General features: G+C 41.9%; 2 protein-coding genes across 3 annotated transcripts; both read left to right on the top strand.

The window, feature by feature from the left end:
- The first annotated feature begins 1640 nt into the window (after positions 1–1640).
- On the top strand, positions 1641–19698 carry LOC108041723 (mucin-5AC). Its single transcript, XM_044460270.1, has 6 exons — positions 1641–2124; positions 15323–15752; positions 15818–18156; positions 18486–18623; positions 18686–18893; positions 18951–19698. The coding sequence occupies exons 1-6, from the start codon at positions 2023–2025 to the stop codon at positions 19259–19261; spliced, it is 3528 nt and encodes a 1175-aa protein (XP_044316205.1). The 5' UTR covers positions 1641–2022; the 3' UTR covers positions 19262–19698.
- Positions 19699–20088: 390 nt separating this feature from the next.
- LOC108041724 (mucin-2) lies at positions 20089–23827 on the top strand. 2 transcript variants are annotated; one of them, XM_044459774.1, is made up of 2 exons: positions 20089–20680; positions 20758–23827. In XM_044459774.1, the coding sequence occupies exons 1-2, from the start codon at positions 20095–20097 to the stop codon at positions 23658–23660; spliced, it is 3489 nt and encodes a 1162-aa protein (XP_044315709.1). In that variant the 5' UTR covers positions 20089–20094; the 3' UTR covers positions 23661–23827. The 2 variants fall into 2 exon arrangements, with proteins under 2 accessions (XP_044315709.1, XP_044315710.1); XM_044459775.1 differs by having other exon boundaries at positions 20089–20684; positions 20762–23827.

Here is a 23827-nt window from a genome sequence, read left to right as displayed (position 1 = left end):
ATTTTCTACGGATTGTGCAAACAATTCAATCAAGCAACAGGTGAAAATATTTTCCACCGATTTTTGGGGATTGCGCAGATGTTTTTCTCACAGCCCGATCGGTCAACAAAGAAAGTCATCAAATAAAATTTAAGCACGCACTACAAAAGACCCGAGGAGAGATGACTTGGACAACCGAGGGGTCCGATCTTTAGTATCATCACGGGTCATTATCATTGTCTGTGAATGGAACAAAGAAGCCAAGTCTGATAAGCTCTCTGGCGCTTGCTCCTTATGCAATCGCCACTTAAAGGTACCTGTGGTCGGTCTTTTATTATAGAATTGCATTTGGGCCCCAGATAATTGGCCTTGGATTGCACTTTGTTTTCCTGGGCGTCCGGAAAGTGAAAAGTTATTTATGAAACACGGCGAGGAAATGTCTGTTTGGTGAGTTGATTGATGGATTAGACGATAAGTCGCCACCGAATTGCTTGGGATCTGAAAATAATTGGATGGAAAGCTGGAAATGCAATAATTTGTTGATCTGTCTAGCTGGTTCTCTGATATAAAATGCATTTTTCTATGGAATTGTTGTACAATTAAACTAACCTTATCAGTGAGCTTAGCAATAGAAAATTTTGGAAACTAAAGAGAGGTAATATTTGGAAAAATCATTGTTGGTAGCAATTGCTTATAATAACTTAAGATAATGTTTTCGAAATCTTGGGCACTTCTTCCACTTCAAAAGGTAATGAAATATAAGTTAAGTTAGTTGACTTAGCGGATGTTATTAAATAAAAAGTGTCCTCTGCTATAACGGCAAAGTAAATTGGACTTTTAAAGATGACCTTTCTTTCTTTCTATAGGTCGCGGGAATTTTGTTGTTTTTTTTCAATCCAATGATAAATGAATTCCACTAATCCGATGATCCCTGCAAGCAACTCATATGGTGCCTTCTATTAAGTTATCAAATCAAGCAAAATATGTAGACTCACAGCCAAGTGGCTATGATGTAAGGGGTAAGGTGCTGTTCAGTAGATCGCCTTATGCGATCTCAGCGGGGATCGCCAAACACATTACTCAACCGGGCTTCCAGCTCAGCATTAATCATGCCCGAATCATAAACATATGAATCAGTCTACAGACGCGTTGTTTGTCCATAAAAATCGGTAATAAATGCGGTAATGAGCTTGAACATGGCTAGCTACTGTAGTTACATGGTTACAGATGAGACCCACACGTATTTGGCTTAAACGGTGCAATGCAATAAAATAATTTGGCTGCAGATCAAATTCTCGGACGCCCCCGATCCGCGTTCTTATCGCCACTTCCGAGTCTGCTACGTGGTTGAGGTAGAAATGGCTTTCAGAGATTTAAGTTTCGGGTATGCCATTTCTGGATTCGATAAGTCTGTGATTCACGCTAAACTGATAAGCAGATACAAGCCATTTCCTCATGTTGCCAACCCAAGCCCGGCAACACTTTCTCTTTCGGCCACAAAACCATGCTCTTTGCTTTCTCTTCGACCAAATGGCCAACTCTTCGACTTCGGCAACATGTTGCCGATGTGCGCATGTTGCTGGCGTCTTCGTTGCCACTGCGATGGCTTTTTGGCATCTTCGTCGCGAGCTTGGCTTAAATTGTTACCAAACGTTTAATGATCTTCAGTTAAGCTTCGAACTTTTACCAGACAAGTCGTGTCTGCGGCTGCTAACATTTGCAGTCACTTGAAAAGTCCCCATCGCGCCTCAAAACGTTAACGGAATTTTAAAACCGAGAGCGAAGAAAAAACAGAAACTGCATCATTTGCATAAAGCAAATAGAAAACGTAACGAAAATAACTTGGGCCAAAGTTGATTTGGATTAAGTGTTGTTATTTCGCGTCGCATAACTGACATTTTTTTCGCGCGCCCTTTTTTACTGGGACATTCCCAGCGGTATCGTGTTTGTTTCGAAAGAAAATAGTGCATTGATATCGGATTGATTGAGAAAACAAAAACAGTTTATTGAGCAAATATCGCATCTGGAATTCCCGAGTGAATCATGAGAGTCTCGTTGGCAATGTGGGGCACTTTGTGCCTGTGGGTGGTCACTGCGAATGCACAAGGATTTATACCACCACCCAATGTTGGGCTTCGCAATGGGGTAAGTTGGGAAATATCACATTTGTATGAAATTTTAAAACGCTTTTCATTATGTCAACATTCGGTTGTTACAATCCGATATCCCAAATCTTTTAAGCCTCGTCTCTGGTGTTCCACATTCCATTAGACAAAGGCAATACCTCATAAACGTCATTCCAAATATGTGCCAAATAATCATAAAAATGAAGAAAAAATATTTATCACTTAATTTGCATTCCCATTGAACGATATGCAAATATTCATTGTTAAATCTGGCTTTGTGGACTCTTCGCTTGTCCCGACCAAATTGACACAGTTTTTAGATCTTTTCGAGTCTCGGCCAAAGAAAGTTGCCATGCGTTGAGTAGTACTCGCATAAATATGTCAAAGAGCCAGCATTTTTGGAGCGCCTATCACTGACTATCCAGGCTTGCATAAGACTTTCTACCAACAAGATAACCCCCAACTGATCTCAGTTGGAGCCCACCAGCTTGACTGCCTATTTAAAAATTCAATTATTTAAATATTTGTTTTGGAATTTCAATATTAATTGTTAAAACATTTAGGACCACCGCAACTGAAAACGAAAACGATTTTCAACGCCTCAATGAACTTTCCCTTTTCACAAAAATATTTTTATCTTTCGCTCAGTCGGGGGTGGGGACTCGATTAAATGAAGATGCAAAGGAAGAGTAAAAGCCGTAAAGTCATGAGACAACGTTTAAGGCAGGCCGCTGGTAGATTATAAACCTGTTCGCTTGGAGTGGTCAGGAAACCAAATATCGAAAAGAAAACCAATCTCCCACCTTTTTGGTTGAAACAAAATAAGAAAAAAAACTGTTAAGTCATGTGGGCATCTGAGAACTTCCCATGGCTTCGTCCCAAGTTTAAGGTCTCCTAAATAATTGATTACCCTATCCAGATCCAGTGAAGTTTCTATGTTGATGTAATCTGATCATGTTTGCCATCCGCTGTTATAGTTTTCACTTTCACGGATGAAGCCCCGAAAAAAATTTGCCCAAAAGCCACAACAATTTATGATGTGAAATCAGCAGCTTTGTTGTCTCCTCTTTTTTTCGTTTGTTTAATCTTTATTTTTGGATGAACTAATGCCTATAATTGAGGTTTGGATTACGTAAAAAGATTTATTTTGATGATTTTTATGCCGCGGGCAATGTTTTGATATGGGATTATGGCTGAATGGACAGATTAAATGGCCCTGATCATCGTAAAGATGTATAAAGTTACTGAGTGTTAGGGCAGACAATTAGCGAATAAGAGAAGTTCAACTATTTCGTATTCATCTTTCAATTGGTTTTGTCCTTAACCTTTTCGTGCAACGGTTGACTTGCCAATTTCCTTTTCGGCAACTTGCACAATTTTCCCATAACGTAAGAAAAACGTGTTCGAACCAGATTTTTGCCAACATCATCTCTCACTATTGACATAAGCTGTGGCAATGGCCTGCGATTGCATCTTAACAATTTTTTTTTATTTTTGGCCAAGCAACAAAACCTGCAGAAGAAAAAAAAAAGTATCATCATCTTCCTTTTGTCTGGCAATGAACAGGAACTGGTCGATGTCAAAAGTTGCAGTGGCTGTCTTAAGCGACTTTTGTTGTTTTTCGGGATTCGGCGGCTTATTGGCGGCTGTGCAATTTCTTTTTTGTTTTTGCTATTGCTTAATTTGAACTTTTATTATTTTGTATATATTGCCTCACGTAGCGTTTGCAGTTGTGTCTTTGTGTCGTGTAAACTTGGCAGCCGGGCAGTCAACTGTTCAGTACCCAGTACCATCTGTTGCCCATCGTCCATCGTCCATCCGCAGTTCCACAGTTCACGGCGCAGGCGCTGCAGTCGGACTTCCAAACCGAAATCCGTATCCCGGCAGAAACTACCATTTGCTGTCTTCGAACATGTTTTTCTGGGCCTGCCAAATTGTTGTCTTGTTTTTGTGTGTTTTTTGCCTTTATTTAACATATTTATGGTTATTTTACTTGCCTTACTTTCACTTTTGTTAGGGTTAATAAAATGTATACTCTAGATGCTAAAAATACATCCAATAAAACTAAAAATAACATTAGAATCGATCAATTATTTTAAATTTATGTTTCAGATGTTTTTGTTCTTTTTGTTTTTTAAGTTCTCACCGCCGAAAAACCCTCTGATATTTTTAAAAAAATTTTATAAGCTCTTTTTATTTGTAAATAAAACCTGCAAACTCTAAAATTATATTTTATGATTTCTTTACATTTCTCTTTTAGAGACCCTAATCACATTAATCACATAATAGTGCAACAAACAATTAAGAAATCTTTTAACGTATCTATAAATTTGGCTTGTTAAGAAATCGATGGCAAATTGCTGCTCATCGTATAAATTCACTCTCTCTGTTTCCAAGGCAACTAATAAATGCCCACATTAAGCTTCCCATGGTATGGACCGCTTATCATTTTCGATTAAATGTGGCCCCGAGCCAGTAATAAATACAACAGACATTTCACATTGACTTACGTCGGCCAATATTTGTGACAGGCCCTACAACCTGTTCATTTTCGGTGCTTTCGGCTTTTGTTGTCGCAACAACATCAGACAGCAGAAAAAATGAAGCAAAAATCATAATAAGAAGCCGCATTTCATTGTAATTTCTTTTCGCGAGCTGGGTTCTGTCCGATTTCAAGGCAAGGAAAGTGGGTCAATCGAGAGATCTTTATACAATATTGTTGTTCGGTTGCATATTTATCTGAAAGATATTTCGGTATCCAAGCGTAGAGAGGTGACAAACTCTTAATGGATTTGGCTTGAAAAATGAAAGTTGTTTTTGTGAAAGAACAGGAAAGTGTCAAAGAGAAGGGGGAAGATGCTGGCACTTGCCTGTGCTCAAAAGCTAATCAGGCTCAGGGCCCCAATCATCGCACCTCAATCGCCCCTGATTATGGACCTCGATTTTTCCCACTTCAGGAAAGTAACGAGCTGCTATTAGCCTGGCGCCACTTTAAATCGAACCGCATCCAAAGTAATCCCATTGAGATCGCCTTTCAGCTGCTAACCACAAACAAATAAAATAATTGAACGCTAATCACACCGGGACAGCGAGTGTCCGATTTGGTCTGCCTTATTTATTTATTTCTGTATTTTTTTCTTTGGTCTGGCTTAATTTGATTGGCTTTGCACCCAACTGTTTTCGGAGTGATTGAGAATTAAATCAATTTCGTTTTTGAATGAGAGGAAAATTGCCTGAAAAAGTGAATGAAAACGAAGTGTCATGCCTGATTGGTCGGAGAAGGGAAAAAAGGGTTGCCCGGAAAATAAAATTGTAAAAAGCAATTATTGGTGATATAAGCGGCATTATGAAATCTTCTGAATTGCAGTTTCTCACCTTGCAAATTATAGAAAACGCTTTTTCTCCCGATGTTTAGACTATTTTAGGAAAGACTCTTCTAATGCTTAAGAATTCGTGGACTACCAAATCAATTTTAGCCAACATCGCTTTGATGCAATTTTACAACTTGGTGTAGTCAATTCTCTGACCCACTTTTTATGCAAAGTAGAATGTAAGTTGGGTAAAAGTTAATAGCAAACTTCTTCTGAGAATTGCGGACCTCCCGCTGATATATATGGGCTTAGAGCATCTTCCGCTTTCTATAGTTCCTCATTACCCCTTCTCAATTATTAAGCCATTAACATAGTCAGTAAACCGCAGGCTTGGTTCCGCATAATTTCATGGAAACGATCGTCAGAAATTAGCTCAGTGAAAAATAAAAACGGTATTACTTATAAACAATAATTTCACATGCCAACTGTGGGGATCGTTAAAATGATGTCCGAGATGGGGGAAAAGAAAGTAAAAGGGCTCGGCGACATAACTCATCGCTGGATATTGACAGGCTGGCCGGATGGCACATCTCTTCTGCCGGGTCATTAAAAGTCGCTTGGATTGGATTGGCCAACCACAAAATCAGAGATGCAGAAAACAAAATGGGATTTGTCATAGCTTTTTGTTGCCTAATTGCCAGCGACAACAAATAGGAATTGGTTGGTGGCAAGTCGCAAGTCGCAAGTCGCCTGACGAATGCCGCAATTAGTTGAGGTATGTGCAGTAAATATATCAAGGCAATTTTCACCCACCACCGTCGATGCCGTACCGACAGTACCAAGTGCAGCAAGTGTCAACTTCCGCGTTACTCATACGCCACGTGAAACGGGTTTTGTCAGCTGCATCTTCTTTCGCGGCATAACTCAACGCAAATATGGCCAAAAGTCAAACGATCCTCGGCGAGGAACCAACCGCACGTAATGCAATAGTAATAGCAATAGCAATAGCCAAGCCCAACGGCGGTTCAAACTGGGCAACCCGTTATGGCCCGATGTTGCTGCACTTTCGTTTTCTTACTGTTTGCTGTTGCTGTTGCTATTGTTGCTGTGCCTTTGTGTCTGGAGCGAAATGTTTATTGCGCGAAAATGAAGAAGCGTTTGTTGCTGGCTCACAGTTCCAAAACAAGATTTTCAACAAGCTGCTGCATCTGCAACTGCAACTGTTGGACGGGTTGGTCTGCCCCAAGATGTTGCAAGCCGACGAAGAGTTGCATAATTTGTGTGTGTGTGTGTGTGTGGTGTTTTCCTTTTGCCTGGTCTGGCGAAGTGGGAGTCACAGTTTTTAAGCCGCCTGCTCTGCCCCAAAGCACCGAAAACTTGTCCATCGATTTGCACTTTATTTCTCTACTTTTTTTGAGCACTGCAAATGCGCAGCGAAATTATTTAATGACATTTTTGCGGTTGGGCATGGTGTAATGGAAATAAGCAGATAACAATTTTACTTTCCTCTGGTATGTATGCAAAAATCTCTCGGGTTGGGTGGCAAAAGGTTATAGGTTATGGGAAATATATTTTTATAGGGGCATTGAAATGGAGATAGAGGAAGTAGGGACAAATAAATTTAATAGTATAGTTAAAAAGAAAAACATTAAGTTATGTGTTCAAAAACAGCTGACTAGTTTATGAAACTCATCACACTTTTTTTTCCACTCTTAGAAAAACTGCATATAACAGCTGTAATTGAATATAAATTTAAAATAAATTCCATTCATTTCATTTTAAATATTTGGATGGATGGGTGAACAATAAACTAGGACTGGAATTTGGAATGCTTTTTATGAATAAATTGCAGGGAAAGGCGGAACACCAATGAACTCATTGTGCAATATGCTAGAAAAATATTATATTTTTAATGATAATGGTAAATGTTGCATCCAAGGCTGTCGCATTTACTCACCGCTGATGCAACTCCTAGGTCACTTTTCACCTTCTTTGAAGGTTCCCTGGGCAGGAAGTCAAAGCCCCCGTAGAGGGAGATACTCTGCTTAGTACCTGTCAGTTGCGAACACGCCCCCAACTTGCAGCAACCCACTTCGCACTACAGTTGGCTGCTTCATGCCACATTATCGCCACCGACAGACCGAATACCCCACTACAGTAAAACATACAGTGAACAACTCCCGCAGCCTCTGTCAGCCACTTTCGGTTCGTTGGCGGCATGGAGTGAAGAAAACTAAACAAGAGTTGCAGTAAAAGAAAAACACTTTTCGCAAGCTTCGCTGGTTTTATGCACCGCAAAAGTTCCATAGATATTGCTGGCATTTCAGTTGCATTTTCCACTCGCTTCTTCGGCACCCAAAGTGTTTCGTTTTGTTGCAAATAATAAATTTTAATTTGCTCGGCGGTTTTTGGTACTTTTTCTTCTCATTTCACTGCGGCATTGCCTGCGCATTTGAGTGCATCAGTTGGGCATGCAAGGCGAAATGCATTGAGCTTTCGATTTCTTTAAGAAAACTATATAAAAGAAAACCCTGGCCTGGCGAGGGTGTAGACATTTTGAATGGATATTGATCAAGTGGGGGGCATGGCAGTCCAGAAACTTTTAGAAATCTGAGGGATTTTTAGCTGAACTCCATGTGGGGTTACTAACCGCTAAACAATGGTCAGCAGTCCGGCCAGATGGGTCTCCGACTTTGTCGCGTTCCGGCCCATCCGGGTAATTGCTAAAAACTGTCACGAACTGCAGCAACACAGTTTACCTACTCCGACTCCGACTCCGGCTCTGGCTCCCACCTATTCCAACTCGGTGGCAATTTGAAACATTTGCCAGACCATAGACCTTCCAACCCCTGGACCCCCTCGACGCCCCTACGACCCTACTTAATTTGCATGGGGTCTATTTCTCGGAATGACTGAGCTTGCGTGACCAAAAGCGGGCACGAGACCCAGCAATGTGAGCATTTGGCGAGTCAAGACCAACGAGTTGCTTCGATATAATCTGGAAACGACTTAATTGGTTCCTCCGCTCGGTGAACGTAATTAAAATTATAAGAACTTCACTTTCGAATCCAAAGCATTCGGAACTGGCGCACTGCTAACCCATAAATTATGAATTCCAACTGAACGCGAAGTGGAAGAAAATCAAAAGTTTTACATTCCATTCCACACTGCAAAACAATGGCAGTCCATTTGACAAATGATATGGTGGAGGAGTCTACTCCAAATGCAATCGCATGTCTGGGAATCTCAGGCAATGCTAATATGTAATTAAAGCATTAGACAAGCGTTAAGTTGGATCGCTAGAAAGATCTAAGGTGTCTAGAGGATTGGTATGAGAAATTGAGGAATGCCTAATTGGATGGAACTGAGTGATGGAAGATTACCAAAGCAGCTATATGTATGAATCAAATCTGCCAAGACTCATCACGACCTTACAGCTTCACACTTTTCCCACAATTCGCCAAACTGAATTGTTAACCAAGGTCAAAACCCGTATAAATGATGAGATTGCCCAGAGACCATCCAAACAAACACTGGCCTGACCCATATATTTCAAATAGACGCGAACAAACGCGACATCAATTGAAATCGAGGCGCTCAATTCAAGTGACAGCCCATGGAAATGAGTAGACAAACAATCCCAACTCAATGGCTCTGAAGTCACTAAAGTAAATACAAGTGCGAAATACAAGAGTTGGCTGAAATACGCGTATTAAAGTCTTTTGTATGTTTTGCTATATTGGCGCCATTGAAATGCCCAGTGACAGCTGAAAAGGAAGAAAAATTGCACAAAAATTATAAGAGTTTGGAATGATGACTTTAACAAAGGCTCGAAATTTTGACGGATGATGACCGTGGAAAGGTTTTTGGGCGTGTGGCACCGCTGTCAATGAAATTTCACGGTAAAGTTGAGTAACGAAATCTGGCAAATGCAAATCTGTGGTACACCCTTTCTTCAAAGCGAAATTGTAATATTTTCCCGACGGTTCTCTTGATTGTTCGCTACTGTCCATCAACAAAGCTCAGTAAATATATCTTTGCCTCTGAAAGATGTGGGCGCCAAATAACTCCTACCTGAAGTATTATATATCTTGGCCATGGCAAAGATTCAAAGATATATGGCACGCAATTCGCTTAGCTGCGTGCGCCAAATTTATTGAATTGGAAAGTAAAAATTGCAGCGTATTTAAATTTATTTTCAACAATAATATAATTTTTAGAGGTTTGTGTTTTATGTCGGACTGGCACGCAATTTGCCTTTGATAATTATGAGGATCTTTCAGGCGATTGTCTGCCAAATAATAATTGTGTTATGATATTAGTCGGCTGATATTGTGGTTTTGAAATTGAAAGTGTGTTGAGGTTGAAAATTGAGTTGTTTGTTCGAAAAGATGTTGCGTTTGATAAATTACTGCCTGCACTGGAATAAAGAAACTTAAATTCGTTTACGTACATTTTAGTCTTAAGCGTGAACAGAAATTCTCACTTTCTAGCCAAAGTCTGACCTTTGTCTGTTTTGTACACGATTTCTCATCTCGTCAATTACTATTAAGACCAACATCCGAAAATCATAAGACGGTATCTGTGCGCACAATAAAAAGTCTGCACGGTGCAATTAGCCATATGAACATGTTAATTACCCAAAAACAGATGGCCCATAAACCCAAATTTTCTCATGCCCCAAACCGCGACCAAAACAAAAAAGAAGTGGGTTTATTTAAATTACACCTGCTTAGTTTAGTTTAGTATCTACCAGATAAAGAAACTGCAAGTCTTACCCCTGGCGATGCTAATGATATAATAAATCTTCGGTGCTCGTAAAAAGTGTCAGAGTGTGTCAAATTAAGCATATATGCACAACTTTAGTGGAGTGTCGTCGGATGCATTTGGCGGATTTGAGCCACCTGTGTGGGCGTTGAGATACAGATACCGACGACTTCAACAGGAAGCGAATTTGTGCCACTTTTGCCATTGGCATTTTGCCTGATTTGCAAACTTACTTGCCTGCTTCTTCAATTAAATTAAATTTGTATGCCACTCAAGTTTTGAAGTGCCAAGATACTTGTAATTGCATTAACTCACAATTTTGTCTCGCTGCAAGCCATTATGCAATCCTTGAAGAGCTTTGTGTAAGTTTCAAATTAACAGGGAGAAACAGTTGGTAGAGTATCAACAGACAGAAGTTGCATAATTAAGTTTGAGAGTGATTTAACAAGTTGATTGACTCCATTGGATGCTTAAGCAGATGGTTAACTTGTGGCTCTAAGTTCCATTTTGATAACTTTCTTAAATACTTAAATATCTAGCTGAAATATCTTAATGGAGTTTTATTCTTAAATTCCTGAAACGTTATATTATCGAAAAATGTATATAATTAAATATATAAAATTGAGCTATTTATATAAATTTCTTTGAAATATTTTTGTACATCTATTAAAGAGCTAATTAAAAATATGTTCATAATTTACCTCGCTTATAAGACCAATAATTCTGATATTGTCTTTAGTAATTACTCAAGCAATCGCGCGGATCACATCATTTGCAAACTCGGTCAATTTTGGTATATGCCTGATAAATTGCCTTGTTTGTAAACAGTTTTTCAAGCACTTTTCCCTGGTTTTGTGAGAGTGAAGTATTTCCAGCGATAATATCTGCGGATACGTACGCGAGGAGTAACCTAGCTGAGTTTCTTTTTGCCTTCTCTTGTGCGGCTTTAAAGAAATTGTTAAATAATATTTGTTTTTGTTTCATTTCGGTTGTATTATCCACTGGCGGCTTTTGCCTGGAATCTTTTCATTGTTGCTGTGCTGTTTTTGTTATTCGGCCGGTGGCTTCTTTCGCTTTCATGTGTTTGGCCCCTTTTTCAGGGCACTTGTAGGTGTAGGTGTTGGCCAAAGAGCTTGAGGCAATTTCTTATTTACCTCAGTTAATTACACAATTTTATGTAAATTTCACTTTTTGCTGTTACTGCTGTGGCTATTGTTGCTGGCCATTCTTTGGTGCGGCAGCAAATTAATTACTTATTTGCTTAGCCAGCTAGCTATTTTGTTGGCAATTAAAATGCCTTTAGGAAATCCACAGAAATATTTTGTTCGCCTATTTTTTTGGGCCATCTTTGCAAATTGCAGTCATATCTCGATAGTCCGGAAAAGTGAAAGGGAATTGCTAAATCTTTAGATTGACCAAGTCTCAAAAAAAATGAAACGAAACGAAGCCGCCACACAAAACTAAGCCATCAACTGCCATCAAAAGCCTATTATGCACATTTTCTGTAATGTGGAAACTGTCAACTGAGGATAACAGGGGTTTTCCCCTCAAGTTAACCAGTTCTGGTAAGTGCCACAAGATCGAAGTTGGTTAAGCACTCAGTTCTGGACTTTATTGATCTGAGATGTGGAAATGATGTGAGCACGATTTCTGAGATTTAACTGAGATCAAGATGCCCTGCTCTGATAAGTTAGACAAACAATTTAATGAGCCGTTTAATCTGGATGACAGCTTAGTAATAAATCAATTTCAAACAACGATCGGTCTTAGTTTTTGGGAACCCTTAAATCATTGTCCTAAAATGTTGCAATGTTTAAAGGCTTGGTGGAAGAATACAATGGGCTCTTAATATAGATAAAGGTATATATTTTATGAAGATGGAGTAATCGGTTTCCGAGGGCAATAGATTTATTTACAGTGATCATAGCTTAAAATCGTACAAAACCAATTTAAGACATTATCATAAGAATGAGCTACTAACAAATGTATATTAATTGCCCCACTTATTCCATTTTTTACATGTAGTTTTTAACTCTCCCAAGTTACAAGAATCTGTGATTTTCCCAAAAACATAGAGCCTCATTAGCCATTAGATTGATGCTCGAACTGACGTCTGACATGTTCACCTCTTTGTATGGTCAGAACACAAATTGCACAACATGTCTTCAATCGCCTCTGAAAAAGATCCTCACATCTTTCAAACAAACACACAGTTGTGGCCAAAACAACCTTGAAACTCCGCGAATCACCAAAAAGTGGTGGCCGAAAAACAAAATTGAAACCCAGAGTGGTAAAAAGAACACACAAAAATCCAGTGCAAAAGCAGAAGGCAAATGCATTTGGTTTTTCTTGCTTGGCTGCGGGGCAGACAGGAAATCCGAAAGGCAATCTTGGAAAACGAGGCCAGCTTGGATGCCATTGGCCATTGACATGACCGAAAAAAAATTGGAAAACTTGTAAATTGTGCGACTCGAGAAGCATCTTGCAGATACCTCAGGCTGTTGCGCAACTTGGGAAGAATTGAAGAATTTACGGCCTCTGATTTTGGGTGACTATTAATTAGCGCACCATTTCTTGGGGCTTGAAGGTCTTGCGGCTTTGACTATTAAATTCTAATTAACATAAACGGCTTAAATGCTTACTAAATATCAAGCAAATCACTTTCACTGCGAAACGAAACCGAATCTGACCACGAAAAGAAATTTCCAAAATTTCGCTTTCATTTTGTATCTCATCTGACTGAAGCTAACTCTCGTAATACCCGTCTCGACCCGGTGTGTGATGAGAAATCAATTATGAATTATTAACAAATTAGCTGGCAGTCGGAGTCATGTAACTGACAGATACATCATGGATCACAACGCCCCAGTGATCATGTGAAAATTGTTACTTTAAACTGGTTTCGATCCGGTGGAATGTAGTGACTTCTACCTGTTGCCGGCTATCTCATGGTGTATCTTCTCCGATTAGCATAATGCTCATTTGATTTGACAGCCATCGAATGGTTGAGTTTACGTAACGAAATAAAGTTGGTTGTGGGAGCCCATCCCCATTTGTTGACTAAATGGGACTTTCTTTGTTTATCTAAGAAAATATTTTAGTTGTTAACAAATTAATGTTATTTTTGGGCCCAAAATCTCGAATTTGATTGGAGAAAATTCATGTATGTTTTGTTAAGGAAAGTTTTGATAAACAAAATGATATTCCATTTCTTCAGAGTTTGTTTATTTGGAATAAGAAATGTAAAAATTTTGATTTTTGTTTAGCAAAATTAAAATTTGTTAAAAGATATTTTATATTTCCTTCAAAGAGTATACCGAATACAAATTATTGCCTTAAACTAATTTTTATGAAGTACAAACAATACACCATCACTCACAACTGACTATTGTGATTAATGTTCGTAGGCATTGTTTAGTCACTTTCCTGATTTCTGCCGCTTGAATAACACCCACACTCCGATTGTCAATCATTTGGCACATTTAACCCAGTGGCAAACAGTTGAGTATCAATCGTGTGGGTTGCGGTGGCATTTGGTGACAGCTACAGCCACCTGCCCATCAATGGGTTAATGCGCATGCGCAGCGTATTAACAGCTGGTCATCGATGACTGCGTTTAAAAACGAAAGCGTTTTGCATACAAGCGCCGTGAAAATGTTGAATGAATACGCTAAACCACGAAATTGACATGTTGAACACATGCCGAACACACACTTGCGGATAGATAGAAATTGAAAGAGAAAAATGGAAATGAAAAGCCCTATGAGGACTGGTGTTTTTTGGACGGGGATGCTGATTGCTTTGGCACTTGATTGATGACTGATTGACGTTTTCACCAGCCAGGCAATTTGCAGGGAAAAGTCATCTTCGGAAAAGAAAGAAAATTGTGACTGGAGAAAAAACTGATATTTACGATGAAGATGAAGATGCATGACAAGGCATGGGTTTATTTTTTCGATTGGCTTTGGCGGTCTTAAAGTGATTGCAGGGGAAAATAAACCCCAAGAATGACTGAGTTTGTAATTGAGTAAGCTTTTATTCCATTATAACTAAGCCCCTTAACCCTTTCATTCACCTGCTCGAACCCCCTGAACTTTTCTCCAATTTAATCATTACGATTAGGTTGCATAATCCAAAGCCATCTTTTGACGGCATCATCAGAAAACAACAGCGCGTCATGATGAGGTGCGGCATTAGCGGCAACAACATAATTACCATGCAAAAGAAAAGGCAGGGGTTGGAGTAGCCTGATAACGCCTCAATCTGGCATCGACAGAGCCAGGCAAAAAATAAGATTTATGGCCAAGGCAATTAAATTATACATACAGCAGTTTATCCATAAGCCAAAAAAAACACTGAAAAACAAACAAAATCCACGCCTGCCGCCTTGCATCTGCAAGCTTCATCTTCTCCTTTGGAAATTTTGTTGGATAACTGTTGTTAAACAATTGCCCGATGTCTGACCATTGCTTGGCCCCTCAATTGGCAATACGTATACGCGGTGTATGACGGTTAGTTCGGTGGGTCGGTCTTAACTGCAAGATTGTATAAGCAGGTCGCTCGGTGAGAGAGATCCACTAATGACAACTGCAGATGGGAAACAATACAAGTGGGTTACCGAGTGAATAGAGCAGACTTCAATTGGGAGGAAGCATGAGACTGTCATTATCTAGTCAGATTATTCACCGCTTAAATTTATGCTGAATTCGGATGTGAAATCATACTGCATGAAAGGCAATAACTTTCTTGGGCAATCATTTTTTACGACTAAGATTACAATCATTTAAATTAGAAATAGGTAAGCTTACCTTTGCTTTCATCTACTTTAATACGTACGACTTTGTAATTGAAACAAGTTTGCCATTTTTTATGGACTTCAACTTGACCGAGTGCCCGCCAATAAGGACCCCAAAGCCAAACCAGACACACAGTCTAGTTTTGCCTGCAAAAATGGAGCGGAGATTGGTATTACAACCACCTGTGAAACTGGTTCATGTCTATTTTAGGAGCGTTCGCTCAATGTTTGACTTATCTTTTAACTGTGGAGGGATCTCGAGCTGGAGCTGGTTTTCTGCTCTGACCGGGATGATGCAATGATCGCCATGGAAAGTTGTAACTCGCTTGTTGCCCTCATTGCAGCCGCCCTTTCACAACTCGCAGCGCCGCCAGCTGAATGTGCAGCAGTACAATCAGCAAAACTTTGTCCAGGCGGGCGTGGAGCTACCCATTCCCCACCGCGCCCAACATGGCCCCCACCAGCAACACACGCATCTGCATCACCAGCAGCCACCGCAGCAGCATCGCTTCGGGCAGTTCCCACAGCAGCAGCAGCAGCAACATCAGCCGCAACAGCAGCAGCAACAGCCCCACAACAACCAGCAGTTCCAACGTTCGACCCAAAACCAATTGCAGACGGCTCCGCAATTCCCGCAGCAGCCACAGCAGTTACCCTCTTCCGCCGCGGGCATAGATCTGCATCATCAAAACTTCTTGGACTTGCGCAACTTTGCTGGCTCCCAGCAGCAACATCAACAGCAACATCCCCAGCAACAGCGCCACAAGCAATTCGGTAAGTAGAACTCGAAATCTTTCTTGATCTTCAACCTGTACAACTATCTGCAATCTCCCACGTAGATACCCGCTTGCAGTCCACGGCTTTTCCACCTCAACCTTCGCCAGAAACCTACCAGCAACAGCAATTGCAGCAGCAACAGCAGTTTGCCTACCAGCAACCCCAGCAATTCGGACCCCAAGTTCTGCCCCAGACAACCCAAAAGCTCCCTAGTCAGGCGCCAGTTCCTACTTTCCAGACCATTCCCCAGCAGCAGACCCAGTTTAACTATCAACCACAATCCAGTCAGCAGCAATATCAGCTGACTCCGCAGCTGGGATTGCCGGTGCCGCAGATCTTTAGCAATGTCCAGGCCACTCCCTTTCCGGAGCCCACCAGAGGAACCTTCCAGCAGCAACCGCAGCAGCAACTGCAGCAGCAACTTCCAACTCAACAGCAACAGACACAGTTCCAGCACCAGTTTGTTAATGCCCAATCGCCTGTCCAACCTCAAGCCCAACCAGCTGACCAGGAGTACAAACAAAAGCTGATCCAGAAGCATGAGCAATTCGTGGCCAAACAGTATGAGAAGTCGCAACACAAGGTGCGTCAGCAGCACGAAGAGTTCTTGATCAAGCAACACCAGATCAAGCAGCATATCCTGCCCACAATTGTGACCCAGCACAATGGCAACTACCAGAACTCACCCTATGTTGCCGCACCGGCACGTGGAAGACCTGTGGCTCATCCCACGGAGTACAATCAGTTTAACAGTGCCCTGCAGCAGTACTACAAAGAGCATCCGACGACAACAACAACCACCACGACAACAACCACAACCACTGAGGCCACGACAACACCGAAAAAGAACATTTATGCTCAGGTGAAATCGGAATTGGGAAAATATCCAAGTCAGAAGGGTAAGAAACCTGTGAAGACGATCGCTCGAGATGATCTGCTGAAGCAACTGAAGGCAGCCTTGTCTGAGGCACCACAGCAACCGCTGACTGGCAACAAGACCTACGACGAGATGGATTTGGTACTGCCCAATGGACAGCGGGTTCAGGTGATCCGCACCACCGATCCCAACTTGGTGCAGGGACAGAAGGCCTACTCGCAGGAGCAACTGCAAACGCTGTTGGCACAACAGGCTTTGGGTGGCGATGCCAAGCTCAGTCTGAGTGATGTGGCTCCCAGCAAGAGCAAGGATCTCGAGCTGCCCGGTGGTGGAAAGGTGCAGATCCTGCGATCACCCGATCCCCAGGAGTCGGACACCCTGCCCACTGGTTCTCTGCCCGGTGGCGTGGATCTGTCCAGTTTGGCCGCCCTCTATGGCGGTGGTGCAGGTGACATTCAGGGCATCAGCAGTGGAGCAAACAGCATAGCCAGTTCCGCAGTCATTACCTCGGATTCGGATGATCCACCATCCCTGGAAGAGCTGGCCAAGCGGGGACTCATCCCCGATGGCTATGAGATCGAGGGTCTAAGCTCAAAGTCGCAGGCACCGGCCACCGCTGCACCACCACCCACTCTGCCGCCCAAGAAGAAGGCCACATATGTGTATCTCGAGGAGCAGGCCGATGGCAGTTTCAAGATCCAAGGAGTCAAGGCCAATGGCGAGAAGGAGACAAAGCAAACTGGATCCGAAGTGGAAAGCATTCTGGAGCGAATTAGGAGCGGTGAGATTAAGTTGCCGCCCTCCGTTTCCCGCCTGACCTTGCCCAACGATGAGCTGGTGGAGATCAAGAGCGGCAAGATTATACAGACCACACGTGCGCCAACGACAACTTCGACAACCACCACCACCACCACTACCACGCCAACGCCTTTTGTTTCCCGCGGAACGCCCAGCAACCACAGGCAGTATCACCCGTCGAGGACTTCGACGACAACCACCACAACCACCGCACCCACCACAGCCCGCCACAATTTGATTTTCGAGAGCAGCACGAGCCACGCAAATGCGGCTAGTCTGATCCGCACCACTCCCGCTCCCATTTACGGTGGTTCCACGGTGACGGTTTCCCCATATCTGGAAGGTGTATCCACTCATCTGCCAGTGGTCACCGAACGGCTGTCTGATGTGGTGAACAACCCCGAGTTGCTGCCACCGGTGCCCCAATATGCCGATGCCCTCGTCCAGGAGACGGAGAACACCGAGAAGGCGGCACAGGTCAGTCCGGCGACCAGTTCTGTGCTGTCCAATCCCAGCGAGGATCTGCTGCAGATCCTTAAGACCAACGGACTCTTCGCCATGGCCAAATATCTGAGGCAGTCCGGCCTGGACAGCATTCTCAACGAGACTGGACCCTATACCATCTTTGTGCCCACGGACAAGGCCTTCAAGAACTTATTGGTGCAGTTGGGCGGTCCCGAAAGGGCCGAGGAGAAGTTCCAGTCCAATCCCAGACTACTGAGTGGGGTAAGTTGAAACAAAGTTACATTTTGTTCATTATACACATTTTTAAAAACCTTTTTAAAAAAAAAGATCTTTTTCACAGCTTAATAATTTGATTCTGTTGTTTAATTATTAGTTTTAATTCTCTATTTATCCAAACAAAAAAATATTTTGGCCCAATTTTTACAAACAAAACTTTATTTAACAGTTTACAACTTCGACTACAAAATATTATACTAAAAATAGAAAGTACTTTAGAAATAAAAAGAATTTCAATTGTATAGATATTTTTTAACAAATTGTTATATTTAAAAATTTATTTATGTTTTTATTATTATTATTTTTCTGCTTAGCTGCTGCTCCACCATGTGATCCCCGGGTCCTTTGAAATTGCCACCCTGCAGGACGAGATGACGGGCGTATCTCTGGCCGGAACCCAACTGCGAGTCAATCAGTACAACATGCACGACCAGGAGTGGAATGATGTGACTGTAAGAAAAGCTAAGATTTATTTATCTAATATGAAAATTAAAGTAATGCATTTCCCCTGCAGCTCACCACCATCAACGGAGCCATGGTTGTGCTGAACAAAAAGGACATAAAGATCCCTCAAGGAGTGGCCCACGCCGTCGATCGCGTGATGTTCCCACTGCCCGTTGGAGATATTTTGCAGACTCTTCAGTCTGATCGCGAGGGTCGCTTCAGCAATTTCCTCAAGATTCTGTACACCTCTGGACTGTCCGAGAAGCTGCAAAGCAAGGGTAAGAACAAATTTAACCCTATAAAAAGAAAATATAACAACAAATACAATTTTATAGGTGTTAAAACCTACACGGTATTCGCTCCTGTGGACAAGAGCTTCAGCGAACTGGACTCGGACACTCTGGAGAAGCTCTACAACGACAAGGAGGCCGCCGAGCAGTTTGCCATGAAGCACATTGTTCCCGGAGCTCTCTTCTCCGCCGGAATGCGTTTCTACCAGGTCAAGGACTCGCTGTCAACGGGCAAAACCGTCATCCTGCAGAAGACGTCCGCTGGCAAGATCAAGGTGAACGATGCCCAGATGGTCACATCGAACATCCCAGCCACCAATGGAGTGATCCATGCCCTGGATGGGGTCCTAGCGTGAAGAGATTAGAACTGCCGGGCCTGAATGGCCCTTCTTTAAGCAGTTTTTTGTTTAAATCTTAAGATTTAGTTTAAGCGAGGAGGAGTTTCATCAATCACATCCAAAATTCTTAGCGAAATCTTGCCAAAGTTTTGGAATGGACTTAAGAAATTACAATCTTTTATAGAACTGGTGCAAATCCATCGAGTGTAAAAGATATACGCAACGATTTGGTGCTTCCATAAACTTTTCTGTATTTTTCTTTTTCGCCTTCATAAAACAGTCATTACAAATAGTTCAATTTAAGAAAGGAGCAAAGAATGTGTAAAAAAAACCAATAGAAGTGGAATCTAATTGGGATCTAAGCTAAGTTCACATATAATTTATTTTTGGCATTAAATCAAATGCAAGCTTATTTACAAAATTCTGTAAAATAAATAAAATATAGTTAAGCTTAATTTGGCATTTGTTTTATTTATTTTAAAGGTTACCGACCATAAGAGGTGTATTTAAATTTACGATATTGAAAATACTTCGTCAGTTATAAAATCCTCTGATTATAATCTAAATATGATTTCGAAAATAAATATCAATAACGTTTTTAGGAAAATTATTGTATTTATTTATTTTAAAGAATTAAAATAGTTCGGAATGCAGTTGCATTGTTTATCAGAGGACGAGAGTGTTATCTTACACCTTCCTGGCTGCACTGATTTTACTGAATGTTTGCATTTGACAAGGGTGGAAGCACTGTCATTCGGTTATCTTTCCCACAACAAAGAAAACTGAACGCCAATTTTTACATAAGTAGTTGCACTACAGTTCAAGGTAGCAGTGCACATGAAGAGCTCAAGATGGTAGGACTGACATCGCACGGAATAATCCACGGAATTAATTTGGTTCTTGGACTGTGGGCTGCACTTACAATAACCTTTTCTGCAACTCAAAACACAACAGCTGCTACAGTATCAACTACAACTGAATCAATTCTTTGTAAAATTTTTCCGGAATTGGCAAGATGTAAGCACAAAACCACAACAAAAACAGTAGAAGATTCTACAACCCCAATGTCACCCACTACTACGGAAAAATTAACGACAACAACAATCGCACCCACAACCACAGAAGAAATAACGACAACCACCTTAACTCCTACAAGCACAGTTTTAACTACTACTGAGTCCACATTATGTATACTTTTTCCGATTTTGCCAATTTGTAAACTAACTACCACTACAGAAGCTTCTCCCACTACTACGGAAGAATTAACCACAACCACACTCACTCCCACCATCACACAAGAACAAACGACAACCCCTGACGAACAAACTACTAACACAGCTGCATATACAAACACTGAATTAACGACAACAACTATCGCTCCTACAACAACGGAAGAAATATCAACAACCACAATCGCTCCTACGACCACGGAAGAAATAACAACAACCACAATCGCACCTACAACCACGGAAGAAATAACAACAACCACGATCCCCCTACAACCACCCAAGAAGTAACGACAACCACAATCGCTCCTACAACCACAAAGGCTCTTACAACCACCGAAGAAGTTACGACAACAACAATCGCTCCTACAACCACCGAAGAACTATCAACAACCACAATCGCTCCTACAACCACCCAAGAAGTAAAGACAACCACAATCGCTCTTACAACCACCGAAGAATTATCAACAACCACAATCGCTCCTACAACCACCCAAGAAGTAAAGACAACCACAATCGCTCCTACGACCACAGCAGAATTAACAACTGAATCCATAGAATGTATACTTTTTCCGAATTTGCCAAGATGTAAAGTAACTTCAACTACAATGACCCCCTCAACTACGGAAGAATTAACCACTATCACGCCCACAACCATTCAAGAATTAAAGACAACCACTGAAGAATTAATTACTACTCCTACAACCACTGAATTATCAACAACAACTATCTCTCATACGACCACGGAAGAACTAACAACGACCACAATCGCACCTACGACTACTGAAGAAATAACAACAACCACAATCGCTCCTACGCCCACGGAAGAACTAACAACAACCACAATCGCACCTACGACCACGGAAGAAATAACAACAACCACAATCGCTCCTACAACCACCGAAGAAGTAACGACAACCACAAATGCTCCTACAACCACCGAAGAAGTACCGACAACCACAGTAGCTCCTACAACCACCGAAGATGTTACGACAACCACAATTGCTCCAACAACCACCGAAGAAGTAACGACAACCGCAATTGCTCCAACAACCACCGAAGAAATAACAACAACCACAATCGCTCCTACAACCACCGAAGAAGTAACGACAACCACAATTGCTCCTACAACCACCGATGAAGTAACGACAACCACAATCGCTCCTACAACCACCGAAGAAGTAACGACAACCACAATTGCTCCAACAACCACCGAAGAACTAACAACAACCACAATTGCTCCAACAACCACCGAAGAACTAACAACAACCACAATCGCTCCTACAACCACCGAAGAGGTAACGACAACCACAATTGCTCCTACAACCACCGAGGAAGTAACGACAACCACAATCGCTCCTGCAACCACCGAAGAAGTTACGACAACAACAATCGCTCCTACAACCACCGAAGAAGTAACGACAACCACAATTGCTCCAACAACCACCGAAGAACTAACAACAACCACAATCGCTCCTACAACCACCAAAGAAGTAACGACAACCACAATTGCTCCTACAACCACCGAAGAAGTAACGACAACCACAATCGCTCCCACAACCACCGAAGAAGTTACGACAACAACAATCGCTCCTACAACCACCGAAGAAGTAACGACAACCACAATTGCTCCAACAACCACCGAAGAACTAACAACAACCACTATCGCTCCTACAACCACCGAAGAAGTAACGACAACCACAATTGCTCCTACAACCACCGAAGAAGTAACGACAACCACAATCGCTCCTACAACCACCGAAGAAGTTACGACAACAACAATCGCTCCTACAACCACCGAAGAAGTAACGACAACCACAATTGCTCCAACAACCACCGAAGAACTAACAACAACCACTATCGCTCCTACAACCACCGAAGAAGTAACGACAACCACAATTGCTCCTACAACCACCGATGAAGTAACGACAACCACAATCGCTCCTACAGCCACCGAAGAAGTAACGACAACCACAATTGCTCCAACAACCACCGAAGAAATAACAACAACCACAATTGCTCCAACAACCACCGAAGAACTAACAACAACCACAATCGCTCCTACAACCACCGAAAAAGTTACGACAACAACAATCGCTCCTACAACCACCGAAGAAGTAACGACAACAACAATCGCTCCTACAACCACCGAAGAAGTAACGACAACCACAATTGCTCCTACAACCACCGAAGAAGTAACGACAACCACAATGGCTCCTACAACCACCGAAGAAGTAACGGCAACCACAATCGCTCCTACAACCACCGAAGAAGTTACGACAACCACAATTGCTCCTACAACCACCGATGAAGTAACGACAACCACAATCGCTCCTACAGCCACCGAAGAAGTAACGACAACCACAATTGCTCCAACAACCACCGAAGAACTAACAACAACCACAATCGCTCCTACAACCACCGAAGAAGTTACGACAACAACAATCGCTCCTACAACCACCGAAGAAGTAACGACAACAACAATCGCTCCTACAACCACCGAAGAAGTAACGACAACCACAATTGCTCCTACAACCACCGAAGAAGTAACGACAACCACAATCGCTCCTACAACCACCGAAGAAGTTACGACAACCACAATTGCTCCTACAACCACCGAAGAAGTAACGACAACCACAATCGCTCCTACAACCACCGAAGAAGTTACGACAACCACAATTGCTCCTACAACCACCGAAGAAGTAACGACAACCGCAATTGCTCCTACAACCACCGAAGAAGTAACGACAACCACAATCGGTCAAACAACCACCGAAGAACTAACAACAACCACCTTAGCTCCTACAACCACCGAAGAATTAACGACAACCACAAACTCTCCTACAGGCACGGAAGAAATATCCACAACTACCCTAGCTCCTACAACCAATGAAGAAATTACAACAACTACAGTAGCTCCTACAACAACGGAAGAATCTACCACGACTATTCGCACTCCACCCAACCCTCAGCCTCAACAACCGGTTGGGCCTCCACTCTTCCCACTTCCACCTCCAATACCCTTGCCTCCATTTCCGTTTCTTGGAGCTTTGCCTGAATCTGATATTGGTGTGATTGCTATTCTACCTATTCCGCTTCCGCTTCCGCTTCCGCCTCCGATTCCAGCATTTCCTCGTCCTCGCCCTCCTCCAAGACTACCTCTACCCTTCGGAAATTTTTTTGGAAAATAAGCTAAAAAATGTATACTGAAAAATGCTTTTATGTTTTTAAGATTTATCAAGCATTCATGCAAATTATTTTTTTTCGCTAAAAAAATAAAGATTTTGAATTAGCAAATTAACAAGGAGGAACTTTAAGATACCCGTTATTTAGCTAACCAATTTCTAAATAAATATCC

This window comes from Drosophila rhopaloa, unplaced genomic scaffold, assembly GCF_018152115.1.
Source record: "Drosophila rhopaloa isolate 14029-0021.01 unplaced genomic scaffold, ASM1815211v1 contig_2, whole genome shotgun sequence".
In the NCBI taxonomy this organism is placed as follows: domain Eukaryota; kingdom Metazoa; phylum Arthropoda; class Insecta; order Diptera; family Drosophilidae; genus Drosophila; species Drosophila rhopaloa.
Note: the sequence above shows the minus strand (reverse complement) of the source record. Positions and strands in the feature narration are given on the sequence as shown.